This window comes from Lates calcarifer, linkage group LG11, assembly GCF_001640805.2.
Source record: "Lates calcarifer isolate ASB-BC8 linkage group LG11, TLL_Latcal_v3, whole genome shotgun sequence".
Lineage (NCBI taxonomy): Eukaryota > Metazoa > Chordata > Actinopteri > Centropomidae > Lates > Lates calcarifer.
The window spans coordinates 1,103,954-1,120,683 of record NC_066843.1 but is presented as its reverse complement, the minus strand read 5'-3'; the positions used below and the strand labels follow the sequence as shown (position 1 = coordinate 1,120,683).

At 43.7% G+C, this 16,730-nt stretch overlaps 2 protein-coding genes across 2 annotated transcripts; both read left to right on the top strand.

Moving 5' to 3' along the window:
• Nucleotides 1–7,558, top strand: LOC108877865 (transmembrane protease serine 9-like). The gene is given in 11 exon segments (XM_051074063.1): nt 1–55; nt 2,625–2,646; nt 2,881–3,060; nt 3,213–3,481; nt 3,878–4,023; nt 4,103–4,373; nt 4,468–4,639; nt 5,044–5,116; nt 5,118–5,298; nt 5,405–5,502; nt 5,700–7,558. Coding segments are annotated over 11 exon segments (1,860 nt in total). The 3' UTR covers nt 6,093–7,558.
• A 3,351-nt stretch (nt 7,559–10,909) lies between these two features.
• LOC108878158 (transmembrane protease serine 9) lies at nt 10,910–16,467 on the top strand. Its single transcript, XM_018668567.2, has 14 exons — nt 10,910–11,057; nt 11,741–11,761; nt 11,920–12,079; nt 12,525–12,793; nt 12,979–13,124; nt 13,207–13,474; nt 13,577–13,739; nt 13,896–14,164; nt 14,302–14,447; nt 14,529–14,796; nt 14,908–15,079; nt 15,234–15,487; nt 15,594–15,691; nt 15,889–16,467. Exons 1-14 carry the CDS (start codon nt 11,003–11,005, stop codon nt 16,165–16,167), a joined length of 2,568 nt encoding a protein of 855 aa, XP_018524083.1. The 5' UTR covers nt 10,910–11,002; the 3' UTR covers nt 16,168–16,467.
• The last annotated feature ends 263 nt before the right edge of the window (nt 16,468–16,730 follow it).

Below are 16,730 nucleotides of genomic sequence, written 5' to 3'. Positions count from 1 at the left end.
ATGGCTCTGTACAAGGTGATCTGTGTGGCGACTCTGCTGACTCTCCTGACACCAGGTAAGGACTCTGTTCACTGTGCACACCTGAACCAGTCATGTTTGAGATCTGGGTTTGAGTACGAGGGAAAACACTGAAGAGGAAGTAAAATCTCTGAACTAAGTTAGAGCAGCTGTGAAGCTCTGATCCTGGAACAACTCCAAATGTGTTGAAAGAAAAATGTTTAAAACAGATTAAATCCAGGAGAGACGAGGAGAGGAGAGAGGTAAGAACAGCGTTGAGTTCAATTCTCTAAAACCTCCAAAGCTGAAGATTTCCAAAGGGCAGAAACAGCCACATTCATTCAAAGAGGAATCTGAATCTGCAGAGTCAGCTGAGTTTTGTCAGATAAATGTGGAGGAATAAAAAGTGAAAAGTTTCCCTCTGAGCTGCTGCAGAGAAAAAGGAAGAAAGACTTTAAATCTGTTGAGGAGTGAACACATGTCCTGAACTCCAGGCTCAGTTTAAACAGTTTCTGTGTGCAGCACATAATGAATATGTGAGATGCATCAGGACATTACAGGAGGTTAGAGAGCAGCTGAGTGACATTACAGCTGTCACTCATTAATACTGTACAAGCTGTAATTCTGTCAGTTGCTGTAAATCAGTCGTATCCTGTGAGGGTTCGAGAGAATCAGCAGATTTAGGGCCAAATGGAAAATATGTTTCTTTTATTGCAATTTTTAAGAAACAAGTCTGATCCTAATTTTATTTTGCCGCGTGATAACGAATGTAAAGCCTGTGATCACATGATTAGCGCTCTCTTTATCACAGCGGGGATTTTGTTCTGGTGACTGAGACTGATAACGACAGAAGATGATTTAATAAATTAAACCCATTAGAGTTTAATTAATATCCCCTGACTGAGTAATATATTCTCTGTCAAAGACAACAAACCTCTTAATGAACTCTTTCAAACTGATCATTTGTGGCTTTAATATCAGCTTTAGTTTCTGTAGTGGGGACGTGTTTAGAGTTGAACACGATGTGACCACAGATTTCGTCACATCTCACACAGATTGTGTACAACAGGTGGGTTTCAGGTTGACATGGAGCCACACCTCGTTAAGTCCATGATTGCAAAACTGATGCTGATTATAAAGTATTTACTGTCAGGGAAAAAACTCTGGAGCAGAAACATCACATCAAATCATATCAGAATAAATCCTGTTTTACCAGAATAATTCACTTCAAACCATCATTTTACAGAAAGGCCTGCTCCTAAAACCATCCAGGACCACAGCGTTTTTAAGCCTTTAATAAATGCCACAATACAGATGAAATTCCAATTTCAAGTCTTAATAATCAGGCTCTGATAGCTGCAACATATGACTGCTTCTTCATTGTTTACTATTGTTAGATAAAGTGCAGAGAGATGATTCCCACAAACCACACTGACCTTAAACAGACACTCTGGAGATTCAGTGCTGCATTAAAAGTCAGAGAGATGGAGGAAAATGAAGCAGCAGAGACCAAACATGCTGATCTCTCCTTTCAGTGACTTTTATTTACAGCTGATTTCCAAATGTAAATATGTTGGTAATAATTTTATCTGACAGGGCACTAAGATGTGTCTGTTTGAACAGTTATGTGTTCACTGTTTAACACACAGGTAAATGTTTACAGTGTGTTTCTGGACATTTTCATGTCTGTGTTTAAGAAAGACTTTAACTCCGTCATGGATGTCGGCACAGATAAAGTCAGTGAACTCAGTTTCTGTTGTCACACACCTTGGTGGCTACAAACAAATAAACAGACCTGCCTCAGTAGAAACTGTGTGTGTTCAGCAGACTGGACAGTGTACAGCTGAGAGCACGTAAACAATCCTCTGAGATGAAGCAGAAAAACCGGTTTCAGGGAACATTACATGGCACGTTGCCACACAACAATTAGATCCGTTAAAACAACATGACAAAAGGTGTAAAAGGTGATTGCTAACAGAGGGAAACACGCAGAGTATTCACCCACCCATAAATAAATAAGAGCAGACTCATTGTTCCGATCCAAAAGAGCTGTAATTTCCTTTAAATTACAGCTTGTAAAATCAAGATTACATAACGGGCTGCGTTAACACTTAAATGAATAGTTGTTTAATCTATCAGGTGATCGGCAGAATATTTATTTCTTAAGCAAAAAAGTCAAAGTCAGTGTTTGTTGTTTCCAGTGTCTCAGCTGTGAATATTTCCTGGATTTCTTTGTCATTCTTTCTGAATATGTCTGGATTTTGTGGTCGGACCAAACTGAGGACATTTGAAGACGTCACTATGGGATTGTTTTCCTCTCATGATAATACGAGTCAGGTTAGGTTAGAGCCAAACATCTACATGTTTCATCTAATTAAAAACAGCCCTGGGTATTGATCACAAACAAAGTATTTTGTTTTCCTGCTGTTTGTAGAACACATTTATGAACAGCAGTAAATGACAGGATGAAGTCTTTTGTGTTCATAATGATTTCTGAAGGAATGAGATCTAAAACAACTGCAAGCTCCTTTTCTGTGACTGGAAGATCAGCACATATAGAACAAGAACTATCACTTCATATAAATACAGAGCTGATGTTTCAGGAGTTTTTCTTTTCTGTTTTTCAGAGTCTCACTCGCAGCTCGAATGGTAAGTCAAAGTTTCTCTGTGTACGTTCTTTCCCTTCTTTCATCATTTTTTGTTGTTTTTGTTTTGTTTATTGTTCCATTATCATCTATCGAACTCAGACTGAGACAAATTATGAAATGAGATTAGTTTTACAGCTGTTACTCAGTCGCAGCACACTCCTGGGATCAGTGCATAATCCTAAATCTGTATTGGAAACCACAGGTAATCAGGGCGATGCTCACTCACTGTTTGATCCCCTGTCTCCTCAGTGTGCGGTAAGCCTCCACTCAACACCAGGATAGTTGGAGGACAGGTGGCCCCTGAAGGCAGCTGGCCCTGGCAGGTCAGCCTGCACGGCTCCGCAGGGACTCACTTCTGTGGAGGATCCCTCATCAACAATGAATGGGTCCTGACTGCGGTTCACTGCGTCCCAAGGTGAGTAGAGAGGGGGGAGCTGCAACAAAAAACAACACTCATTAAGGCAGGGGTTTCCAACCTAGAGGTCACGGCCCCTCCAAGCGGTCGCAGGATAATTCTGAGGGGTCTCTCTTATAAACAGTTCTGTGTGTGTCCTCTGATCACCTCAGCGCCAACCCGAACGGTCTGGTTGTGTATCTCGGTCGCCAGAGTCAGCAGGGATCCAACCCCAACGAGGTGTCTCGGACAGTAACGCAGATCATCAATCATCCCAACTACAGCGCAGTTACCAATAACAACGACATCTCCCTCCTGAAGCTCTCCTCGCCGGTCACTTTCACCAACTTCATCATGCCCGTCTGCCTGGCGGCCTCGGACAGCACCATCTACGCCGGCACTGGCGCCTGGGTCACCGGCTGGGGAAACATTGGGTCTGGAGGTGGGTCGTGAGCGTGTTTTCTCAGATACATATGAAACAAATCAGGTTTTTCATTCTGGTTTGTAGGGATACCTTTCTCTAAATCTGTCTGTGGCTTTAGCAAACACACACATTTGGATTTACAAAGTCAATTTCTTAAATACTTTAACTTGTATAAATTGTTCTGTGTTTGGTTGCTGGCAGTCTTCTTCGCTGCCTTTGTGGCATCATTAATACAATTTTTTTGTTCAGTAGTGCCACCTACTGGTGAGCCACAGAATAGTATGAAACTAGCAGCATGGGCTAAGACATTTTAAAACCACAAACATGGCCTTTTAGGTTCAGTCTTGACTTGTGCTGCAGACATACTGATGTTGTATTTGAACACATGTTTTAACTGAAGTTGTGTTTCTGTAGTGCCCCTTCCTTCACCACAAAACCTGATGGAGGTGGAGGTGCCGATTGTGGGGAACAGACAGTGTAAATGTGACTATGGAATCAACACAATCACAAACAATATGATATGTGCCGGATTACGAACTGGAGGGAAGGACTCCTGTCAGGTGATTATTCCACCTCCTGTGTTTGTCAGATTTTACCTCCGGCAAAGATGTCCTCTCCTAAATGTTCCTCTTCTTACAGGGGGATTCAGGCGGGCCGCTGACGAGCAAGCAGGCCGGGCGCTGGATCCAGGAGGGGATCGTGAGTTTTGGAAATGGATGTGCTCTACCCAATTTCCCAGGAGTCTACACCAGAGTGCAGCAGTATCAGACCTGGATCAACAGCCAGATCACCAGCAACCAGCCAGGCTTCATCACCTTCACCTCCACTGGGACTGACAGTGACCTGAACGTCACCTGTCCAGGCCTGCCGCCACCTCCAACCACGGTCCCTCCAACAACCACAGCCAAACGTGAGTACCTGTCCAGACTTCGTAGAAAATGATTTGTAGTTCTGTGGGTCTCTCTGGTCTTACACCTCCACTGTCTTCCTTGCTCTCCTTCCAGCTGTGGTCTGCGGCCAAGCCCCGATGAACTCACGTATTTTGGGAGGAAGCTCGGTGGCGTCAGCTGGTGTGTGGCCGTGGATGGCGAGCCTACAGAAGAATGGAAGTCATGTGTGTGGTGGGACTCTGGTGGCCGTGGACGCCGTGCTGAGCAACGCCAACTGTTTCTCAAGGTGAGACACCTGGAGTCATGTTGTGCATGGAATGATTCCGCTTTAATGTTTGAGCTGCTGCCTCCACACACTCACTACACCAGCACCAATAGTCCCCAACAAATGCACAATTTCGTCTTGTTTTTTAAGGAAGTTTTAGGAAATAACTGAGGTTTTTAAAGGTTTACCTCTTCGGTGAAAGCCACAGACAGAGAAAGTCTTCAGAGACGAACAAATTCAGAGTTGGTTTGGGTCTTTTCTTGGGAACTGTTGACAAAAAAAAATGTTTTCACCCTTATCCTTTCAAATTGTAGAAAACCAGATAAAAAAAGCAAAAGTATAAAAAGCTGAACCTGTAGAAGTCCAGTCCTTCGGATGTGTTGAGTTCTCCTCAGTCCTAACTGAGCTGATGTTCTCTCCTCCAGTTCACCCAATCCGTCTGAATGGACCGTCATCTTGGGTCGACTGAAGCAGAACGGATCCAATCCCTTTGAGGTGCACGCTGAAGGTCACAAACATCACTCTGAGCAACCTGACGGGGTCCAATGTAGCAGTGCTGCATCTGGCAACTCCACCCACCCTGTCTGACTACATCCAGCCCATCTGCCTGGAGAACGGACGAACCGTCAGCGTGGGGACGACGTGCTGGGCTGCCGGCTGGAGCTCCGGGCGAGGAGGGGGTGAGTCCACGGTTTACGGTTACACTCTGCAACATCTTCTTCTCTTTAGATGAAGAGAGAGATTCAGGTTCCACTTCTCACCTTTTCCTTGTTTTTCCATCTTTAGTGGAACAAGTTCTGCAGGAGCTCCAGACCTCGGTGGTCGACTGTGGGAACGTCACAACCTCAGACAGCATCTGTACAGGAGCTTTAACACTGGAGCAGGTGAGATTATAAACAGCAGGTGACACAGGGTCCATTCAGCAGCTCTTCAGACGTGTTAGAATTTAATACACAGTAGTTCAGAAGCTTCAGTGGAGCTAAAGGTTTGTCCTAAAGTTGGCACTAGAGCAAAAGGTCTGTGGTTAATGTAAAACCCTGAGCATGTTGGACTTGATCACTTCCATCTTGTCTGTGTTCAGGGTGACTCTGGCGGCCCGTTGATGTGTCGGCAGGACTGGCTCTTGGTTCCAGGCGGCGGTGTTGTCAGTAGAAAACTCCACCGCTCAAACACGAGCAAATCCAGTGACGGTCTTCGCCAGTCTGAACAGGTTCTCAGCCTTCTTGTCTCGGACAGTGGGCACGTTCTTATCTCCAGCCTCCAACAACAGCAGCAGCACCAACACCACAGCTGCCACCACCATAATGACCACCAGCGGGGGCGCTCTCACTCACTCCTCATCCTCCTCCTCCTCCTTCCTCCTCTACCTCCTCGTCCTCTCAGCGTGTCTCCACCTCTTCTCATAGGAAAACCTGTCTCTGTAAATAGCGATTTACATGATGTGACTGGTACAAATGAATGTAAACAAACATGAATCTGAGAGACAACATCAGCTTAAAGCTGCAACAACTGATCTGTGACTTGATTCTGCCTCTGCAGGGAGCAGAGTAGTGAAGTTAGCGGGGTTAAATCAGGCGTCCAGGATTCCTGGCTGAATGTGCTACATAGTTCTGGCTTCTGGCCCCTGAGGCTCTTGGGTAATGTAGTATTTTGGAACAATGCACATAACAAACTTCCTCCTTTGTGAGCTGAGGAGCTGTGTTGACAGGGGGAAACATCCTGTGTCCCATTTCCACGTTCACAGTAATTTTTAAAGTTATTTTTTAGTTTCCCTCTGCAGCTGCATCATCAACATCTGCAATTTATTTTCTTTTTGTTGTGAGTAAAGTGCTGCGCACTCAGATGCACAATTTTGTCAACATACTAGCCTATCAGTCATACTAGAGACTTAAAACCTGATTAGACTTAATAATATTATGTAAATGGGACACAGATGTTTGCAGTAAAGTCTCCAAAAGTGAACTCACAGGCGAACATGATTATAAATCATTATTTGATTATCCAGGAGACTCTTTAAAGGAAACTTTAAAACCTCCAGCCCACTTCACTACTCTGCTACAAGAATAAATCATGGCTCGTTCTTTCTGTCGATGACACAGAAAGGAAACGTGACAATCTGCTCTGATTAGCTTTTCTTCCTCTGAGTCCAGAGAGGAGCTCCTGGATGCTTTCAGTCTTTAATGAAAGGTGTAAAATATGGGTGTGCAATGAAGAATCATTGACACTGAACTGAGGTAATGTACATATAGGTAGCCCGGCATTCCAGCATTTCATGGGTTTTGAAGCTCCATGGACCACGATGTATGTATGTATCTGCACCACTGGTTTATTATTGTTTTAATCAGTACAACAATTAATATGAAATCTTTTTACTAACTGAACTGAATTTTTACTAACTGAAGATTGTTTCATCCGTTTTTAAGCTCAGAGTTCAGAGAGACCCCGTGAGTAGTGTTCATTAAAACCAGATCCAGACGTCTGTCATTTACAGAAAACTTGAACTCACGTGAAAAAAAAAAAAAAAAAAAAAAGGGTGGGGGGGTGTTTTTTATGGATGAGGATCACAGTGACAACAATCAGCCTCTCAGTCAACTACCTCACATCAGAGAGCTACTGCACCGTAACGCCAGCTTCTATCTGAGGGGACGAAGCCCTTCACGAGCAGAGTGTTTGCACTGAGAATACTTAAGCTGCACTTTGAGCTCTTTGAAAGATAAACGTTCATTTTAAGCTTCGTCGTTGAATAAAACTGCCCCATAAATGCGAAAGCACTGAATAATTTTCCCGTTTGTCTTTAGATGAAGTGAAAATCTTTTCTTTTTGTTTGATTCAGTGACATTTTCCTTCATGATGTGATCGTACATGTTCTGCTGCTCTTTTCATTCAGGAGAAGGAGCACATTAATACTAGTTAATACCAATAAAATACACTGAAAATCTACTGTACATGTGTGTTTACTCCTGTACACAGCAGCTGTATACACTCAGCTGTCCTGTTTATTAGGTAAACCCAGATTAAACATCATTCAGAGAGAGACGCTGCTGAGTTAAAACAGAAACTCTAAATATTATAGACAACAGGTTAGACATTAAACTGAATGAAATTATTCAATAAAAACTGAATTTTATGCTCTTATATATCAAGTACAGCTTGGTGTTTAAATTTAGGATTAGGGTTAATCCCTCTAATAATGTATTTAATGAGAACTTTGGTATAATTTGTGTAATTTTATGTGATAGAAGCCTCTGTTAAATGACTGGGATGGAAGAAGAATCCGTCCTTTGCCCTGCTTCTTTACCAAAATGTTCCAATCTCACCTGAGACAGAACCTGAATAACTTCAGACAACTGTCCTGCTGTAGTGAAAGCTTTAACACCTCAGCAGAACAGAAAGACTCTAAAGAAAATGACTTTGTCTGGTGCAGTGCCTCAGTTTCTAACACCAGGTGGAGCCAAAACAAACACAGTCACATCCTACTGAACACAGACATTTGAGTTTTGAGTTCTTGCTGATGGAGGTCAAAGTCCTGTTTGATATTTGTTTATCTCTGCATCACTGTTCCTAAGTTTAGAGCGAGCTGGAGGAAACAGGACCTGAACCCCAGTCTGGTTCGTGTGCAGACTTTGTTAGAGTTGATGTCAGAGAAAAGAAAGTTTTAAATACATTTATCACTCTCCTACACACACAGTAACAGCTGCACTACAAAAGGTCAATTAAAGCTCAGTTCCCTGCAGATCCTCCTCTGAATCTAACCTGCTTTTCAGAATACAGATGTCAGCTGATAGGCTGGATAAGGTGCAGCTGTTTGTAACCTGTGACAACCAGCTGGACCAGATCATACAGATATGAAAATGTCAGATGTGCTGGTTGAATTCAGTCTGTGTGTTTTGTGTCTTTAGTACAGGTTGGTTTAAATGTGAATAAAAATACAAATGAAAACAGTAATTTTTAACTTAATATATGTTTTAAACATGAACTGAAAATAGATTTATACTTTTTCAATAAAAAAAATCATGTTTTGTTTTATCTGTTGAATTAAAATAAAAATGCTTTCAGTGAATAATGAAGGGATCTCTTTTCTTTCACTGCTGTTTGTTTTCTGAATATTTGTTTTTCAGTGTTGGTTTTTGTGATTAAAAAAAAACAAACACAGGATTCAAATGTAGAACATGAAATAACCTAAAAAAAAACTTCTTTTCTAAACACACTCGTCTCTCTGGTTTGTCCAGTTCAGATCTTTTTGTTGTTGTCGAGATCATTTCCTGGTGCTATGTGTGATTTACCAAAAATCACCCTGCACTTCTGCATACCTGTACATCACACCTGTATTCACGCTCAGTGAGACAAGCGGATGTGACTGGGCTCATTGTTGTTGTTATTGTATTTTAAAAGCAGGTGCTTTCCACTGAAATAAGAAAGGGGATTTTTAAGGCATTCTCATTGATCTGACCTGTTTTTCCCAGTAACAGACCTTTACTGTGTAACACCTGTGGACACTATTGTGGAGAGGTTTGAGGAAATCATATGGAATATTTTAACTGAGAACCTGCAACTCATCTGTTTGTTGATTTACAGATGTTAAAACACTGTGGACTAAATTTCAGATTTTATATAAAATAAATGTGCAAAGCAATAATTGTTCAAAAATAATGTGCTGACACAATAATATGGTCTAACTGAGCTTTTTGTGTTTGGGGACATCACATTGTTCAGGTAAATTGTTTCTAGTTTCGTAGTTTGATTATGATCATTGGATGTAATTTGTGGTGCTGTTAAACTGTTATGCTGACAGGTGTTTCTATTATTTTGTCCACCCCATTTATATCAATGAAGGTAGCCTCCGAAAATCAGAGTTAAATCAACAGCTCTTTAAAACAGTATCAACACAAGCAGAACATGAGAACCTTCATGAGGAGGATTTATTACAGGACTTAGTTTCAGACAGGTGTACCTAATAAACTGACAACTGAGCATTAAATCAAACTCCACCCATCAGGCTCCTGCTCAGAGATGCTCATCACATCAAATACCACAAATGTCACATTAAATTTACACACCACACTTCCCTCTAACTCCTGACGCAGAACCCTGCCCTTCGTGGTTCCAGAGGATGAATCTTTAAACAGGGAGACAGAGACAAAAGGACAACACCACTGCTCTCCCTGAAACAAATAAAACACCAAACTCACCTATGATACTTTCCAGATGCATTTAAACAGGTAGGCAGAGTCTGACATTTTGGAAACCAACACAAACCAAACCAGCACAAATTACCACAAAAACCAAACTTCAAAATAATACTTCAAAATAATTCATCAGATTCTGGACGAGCCCCTAAAACACATTTATTCTACATAGAGAACCACAGAGAGAAGAGCAGCTTCTATAACACAGCCAGACTCAGAGACGCTCGTCACAATACGTTATCCTCAGGTCAGTAAAATGACAAAATATATCTCTCTATCTGAGCCTTTTTAGAAAGGTCACCTGAGAGACAATGGAGAATATGTGGTGTATATTTCCTTAATAACTTAATGATGACTCAGAAAAAAAAAAATCTGTTTCCTTAACAAACTTCCGTGTGAATGATGGAAAGTCTGATCCTGTCTGTGATTTTTCTGAGCTTCATTCTTGACCTGATGTCTGATTCTCATGTGACCAAACTATAGAAGGTCAGTTTCATCAGTGGGAAAAGTACCCACCTATCACCACTTTCATCTAATTACAGTGTCAGCGGTTAATAAGGTCACAAATGGTGACAATTTGTATTCTGCAAGAGCTGAATACTCGCGTCTCAACTCAGCACTGTGATATACATTTTTATGCTGATGATACCATCCTGTACGCCACTGGCTCGTCTATAAACGACCCAGGCCTTCTCCAGGTTCCAGGCTGCTGCAGAACTCACTGCTTGTTCTAAATCCCTCAAAGACGAAGTGTGTGCATTTCACAAGAACAAGAATCACTAATGTTCCTAATTCAATCCATAAGGATGCAAGTGAGGGTCTAATAGAGACAATCCAGCTGTAGAAAATGAGGAATTTGACCCTCAAACGCAGAAAGTCTCAGAAAACCTGTTTAACATCTTAAAAGTGACATTAGGAACATGTCTGAATGTACTGTAGTCCAGTACAAAACAATGTCAACAAAAACCTGAGTATAATGAGCTCTGCAGAGGTAGATTCTTGATTGAACAGGTTTTCTTGATAAAGTGCTTGGCCAGAGTAACCGAAACCATGCGGTGAAACAGGTACTTTGTGATGTAGTTGGGAGTGGTGTTTGACAGGTAAGAGTTTTTGCCAGAGAGGTGAGGTGTGTTTTTATTAAGGGGGGGGGGGCAGAGTATTTATATCTGAGCAGATCAGATAATGTGAGCTTTCAGCGATGGCTCTCTACAAAGTGATTTGTGTGGCGACACTGCTGACTCTCCTCACAAAAGGTAAGGACCTTAATCACTGTGCGCACCTGAACTAACCATGAGAACAATGGAAATATAAAGCCCTAAAGTCACTGTATCGTCTTTTGAATATTTGAGGGAAAAAGATTTCTTCAGGACAAAAAAACAGTTTATAGTCACTGAATATTTAAGTGTGAAGTGTTTTTTTTTCACCTCAGGAAACTTTGTCTTTTCCCCAGTTTTTTCCTGCAGGCATAACTGTGAAATAATATTTATAGCAGATAAGCTGCAGGACATGATAAGAGTTTAGGACAGAACATTTAATCAGTGTAATGAGAAAGTGATGAGTAAATTATTTGATGATGAAAATAATCAGTAATCATAATATGAATCATCTTTAACACAGCTTATTTCATTTGGTTTTCTTTGAGAAAAAGACCAAACATATCTACATGTTTAATCCAATAAATATCTGATTTCAGCCTGAAAAATCAAACTTCTTTTTATCATTAAATTACAGGATGGTACGGCACTTACATTTTGCTTATTGCGGCCATTTTCTGCAGGACAGCATCAGAAACAACTGCACATTCCTTTTCTGTAAAAAACAAAACAAAAAACTCTTTAGTCCATAAATATTACAGATGAGCTATCACAGGCTGATAATGAAATATCAGTAAATACAGTTTGTTTCAGAAGTTTTTTGTGTGTTTTCTGTTTTGCAGAGTCTCACTCACAGCTGGGTGGTAAGTCAAAGTTTCTGCGCACACGTCTTTACTTCATCGCTCTCCTCTGTTAGATAGATAATATAAGACTGTAGGAAGAGGAAATGAAATATCAGAATACTACTCAGGAATGTTTCTATGGTTTTCGTCACCTTGTGTTTTTATTGTCCGTCTCTCAGTGTGTGGTCAGGCTGGACTCAACACCAGGATTGTTGGAGGACAGAATGCCCCTCCAGGAAACTGGCCCTGGCAGGCCAGTGTGCACAGATTTGGGCGTCACATCTGCGGAGGAACGCTCATTAACAACGAATGGGTGATGACTGCTACGAGCTGCTTAATGTGAGCAATGAGGGTAGAAACAGATGCGTCTTTACTGAACACACCCATTCACATTCACAGTGGGAAAAGTGAACTCAAATTTAATTACTGGTCAGGCGAAGGGGTCTGAATACTTTCTAAAACAACTGTACCTCATTATTCAGCAGAATGCTGTGTTATCTTTGACATCTCTTAAACATGGAAAATGGGAGAAAGGACTTCATGCTGTTTAACAAACTTATTATAAGCAATAAAGCACTTTCAGTTCATTAAAATTCAGCTTTAGGATTCTGGAGAATCTGCAGACTGAAGGGCACAGATCATTACTGTGGGAATAATTTATGTAATCAGGACTTTTAAGAATGAACAAACTACAGATCAGATGTGGTCTTAAAATGTTTGTCGCAGTACTCTCGACCACAGCTCTGATTCATGTCTTTACACTGTTTACTTTCTCTTAACTCAGCACCGGCACAAACAATCTGCTTGTGTATCTCGGCCGCGAGAGACAAGAGGGACCCAACCCCAACGAGGTGTCCCGGACCATAATACACGTCATTAATCATCCCAACTACAACCCCACCACTGCTGACAACGACATCTCTCTCCTGAGGCTCTCCTCTCCGGTCAACTTCACTAGCTACATCCTGCCCGTCTGCCTGGCGGCCTCAGGCAGCACCTTCCACAACGGCACCGACGCCTGGGTCACCGGCTGGGGAGACACTGCGTTAGGAGGTGAGTTAGAAAGCAGCTGGCCGCCGTGTGAATCACAGATTGCACCTTTAATGGGATAAGATATGAGAAAACTACCTCAGGCTGCAGTTGTGTTTCATTTGTCAGGATGAACATCAAAAGTCCATTTTGTGTGAAACCACTTTTCACCACGTGTTGCTCATTAAACTGAATTTGTGTCTCTTCAGTGCCTCTTCCTTCACCACAAAACCTGACGGAGGTGGAGGTGCCCATCGTGGGGAACAGAGAGTGTAGCTGTAGCTATGGACTTTTTGCAATCACAGGCAACATGATGTGTGCCGGGTTACAAGCCGGAGGGAAGGGCGCCTGTCATGTGAGCTTATTTTCTCTCCTGTGTTTCTGGCCGATTTATCTCCTTCCAAGGTTCTGTCTCCTGAATGATTCTCTCCTCACAGGGGGACGAAGGAGGTCCGCTGGTGATCAAGCAGAACGGCAGCTGGATCCAGGCGGGGATCGTGAGTTTTGGACTGGGTTGTGCTCAGGCTAATTTCCCGGCGGTCTTCACCAGAGTGTCCCAGTACCAGAGCTGGATCAACAGCCACATCACCACCAACCAGCCGGGCTTCATCACCTTCACCTCCCCCGGGATCGACAGCGACGTCTCCTTCACCTGTCCCATCCAGGTGCCTCCTCCAACCCTGGCTCCCACACCTGCAGCCGACGGTGAGCGCCCTCCATGTCCAGACTCTCAGACTATTTCATTACGATCCCTGCACACCGGTCTCACAGCAGTCTATAATCCTAGTCTTGTCTGTCTCTCTTTAGTTTGTGGTCGTGCTGTGCTCAACAGCAGGATTGTTGGAGGGGAGGAGGCTCCTGTGGGCAGCTGGCCCTGGCAGGCCGGCCTGTACAGATTTGGGAGTTTCCTCTGTGGAGGATCCCTCATTAACAGTGAATGGGTGCTGACTGCTGCTCACTGTGTGCGAGGGTGAGCCAAAAAGAACACGTCACCATGCAGGGCTGTAAACACACTCTTTAAGGGTTACCAGACAAAAAGTTTGGGAACTGCTGCTGGGTGGAAACAGAACTCTATAAGTGACCTCAGTTCTGCTTCTCGTGTTTGTTTCTCTCCTGAATCCCTCAGCAACGTCACCACTGGTCTGGTTGTGTTTCTGGGCACCCAGAGTATATCGATATTTACCGCCAACGAGGTGGGTCGGTTGGTAGAACGGATCGTCATTCACCCCGACTACATCGCCCGCACCGGTAACAACGACATCGCCCTCCTGAAGCTGTCCTCACCGGTCAATTTCACCGACTTCATTCGGCCCGTCTGCCTGGCGGCCTCAGACAGCACCTACCACAACGGCACCAACATCTACGTCACCGGCTGGGGCACCATTGCATTTGGAGGTGGGCTGTAAAACAATAAGATTACATATATTTACAAAGGCTGCTGCAACAACTGTTTTCTCAGATATATAAATGAACAAATGTGTCTCTTCCTTTAAGCAGTTTGCTGTCGAATTAAACTGAATTTGTGTCTTTAGTGCTGCCTCCTCCCCCACACACTCTGAGGGAGGTGGAGATGCCAGTTGTGGGGAACAGGCAGTGTAACTGTGACTATGGAGTGGGCTCCATCACAGACAGCATGATGTGTGTCGGGGATCGAGCTGGAGGGAAGGGCACCTGTCAGGTGATTATTCCACCTCCTGTGTTTGTGTCAGATTTCACCTCCTGCAACGATTCTGTCTCCTAAACGAGTCTCTCCTCAAAGGGGGATGGAGGTGGTCCGCTCGTGAGTAAGCAGGGCGGTCGCTGGATCCAAGGGGGAGTCGTGAGCTCTGGAAGTGAATGTGGTAAACCTAATTTCCCAGGAGTCTTCACCAGAGTGTCCCACTACCAGTCCTGGATCAACAGTCAAATCAACAGCGACCAGCCCGGGTTCCACACCTTCAGGTCCAGTGGGACAGACGGAGACCTCAGTGTCACCTGTACAGGCCTGCCACCACTTCCAACCACCCCTCCTCCAACCACACCGCAGCGTGAGTGTCTGTCCACTCTTAGAGAACGGATCAAACAGGTTTTATTTTTTGTAAGAAAACATTTAAATAAACTTTTACATGATAAATACTGTCTACCTGCTCTCCTTCCAGCTGTGGTCTGCGGCCAAGCCCCGATGAACTCACGTATTTTGGGAGGAAGCTCGGTGGCGTCAGCTGGTGTGTGGCCGTGGATGGCGAGCCTACAGAAGAATGGAAGACATGTGTGTGGTGGGACTCTGGTGGCCGTGGACGCCGTGCTGAGCAACGCCAACTGTTTCTCAAGGTGAGACACCTGGAGCGACACAAACTGTGGATTTGTGAGGCGTTCTGAACAGATTTACGTCTTCAGTAGGAACGTAATGGTCCTGGAGTCGAGAGCCAGGACAGAAGAGGGAAGTCAGAAAGTACTGAAACTGAGCTGATGTTCTCTCCTCCAGTTCACCCAATCCGTCTGAATGGACCGTCATCTTGGGTCGACTGAAACAGAACGGATCCAATCCCTTTGAGGTGACGCTGAAGGTCACAAACATCACTCTGAGCAACCTGACGGGGTCCAATGTAGCAGTGCTGCATCTGGCAACTCCACCCACCCTGTCTGACTACATCCAGCCCATCTGCCTGGAGAACGGACGAACCGTCAGCGTGGGGACGACGTGCTGGGCTGCCGGCTGGAGCTCCGGGCGAGGAGGGGGTGAGTCCACGGTTTACGGTTACACTCTGCAACATCTTCTTCTCTTTAGATGAAGAGAGAGATTCAGGTTCCACTTCTCACCTTTTCCTTGTTTTTCCATCTTTAGTGGAACAAGTTCTGCAGGAGCTCCAGACCTCGGTGGTCGACTGTGGGAACGCCACAACCTCAGACAGCATCTGTACAGGAGCTTTAACACTGGAGCAGGTGAGATTATAAACAGCAGGTGACACAGGGTCCATTCAGCAGCTCTTCAGACGTGTTAGAATTTAAAACACAGTAGTTCAGAAGCTTCAGTGGAGCTAAAGGTTTGTCCTAAAGTTGGCACTAGAGCAAAAGGTCTGTGGTTAATGTAAAACCCTGAGCATGTTGGACTTGATCACTTCCATCTTGTCTGTGTTCAGGGTGACTCTGGCGGCCCGTTGATGTGTCGGCAGGACGGCTCTTGGTTCCAGGCGGCGGTGTTGTCAGTAGAAAACTCCACCGCTCAAACACGAGCAAATCCAGTGACGGTCTTCACCAGTCTGAACAGGTTCTCAGCCTTCTTGTCTCAGACACTGGGAACGTTCTTATCTCCAGCCTCCAACACCACAGCTTCCGGGGGCGCTCTCACTCACTCCTCCTCCTCCTCCTTCCTCCTCTACCTCCTCGTCCTCTCAGCGTGTCTCCACCTCTTCTCATAGGAAACCTGTCTCTGTAAATAGCGATTTACATGATGTGACTGGTACAAATGAATGTAAACAAACATGAATCTGAGAGACAACATCAGCTTAAAGCTGCAGATTCTGCCTCTGAGAAACACAGTGACAACAATCAGCCTGTCCATTAACTATACTACATTAACTATATACTTAATAACCTAAGTTTTGAGATGAAGTAAAATCTTTTTGTTTGATTCAGTGACATTTCCCCTCATGACTGTGCTCCTTTTCATGCATGAGGAGGTTAATACGTACAAAATTAAAACATATACACTGAAAATATATTGTATATGTGTGTGTTTACTCCTGTAAATAGCAGCTACATACACTCAGCTGTCAGTTTATTAGGTACACCCAGATAAAAGGTTTCAATGTTCAGTTTGTGTTGAAACTGTTTTACAGAGGTGATGATTCAGCTTTATGAACTGCAATTACACAGAGGTGTTTCTGTTATTTAACCTCCACCTCACTGATTTAAAAGCCTAAATTTAGAAATACTCACACACAGAAACAGGACTTCAGGACAGCTGACAGGGCTGCGTCCG

Bases quoted from the DNA above. Each gene is read 5' to 3' on its own strand.
- LOC108878158 (XM_018668567.2), top strand. From the start codon at position 11,003: ATGGCTCTCTACAAAGTGATTTGTGTGGCGACACTGCTGACTCTCCTC. The intron at 14,165-14,301 runs GTGGGCTGTAAA...TTGTGTCTTTAG, and splicing joins GGGCACCATTGCATTTGGAG to TGCTGCCTCCTCCCCCACAC. The intron at 15,488-15,593 runs GTGAGTCCACGG...TTCCATCTTTAG, and splicing joins GAGCTCCGGGCGAGGAGGGG to TGGAACAAGTTCTGCAGGAG.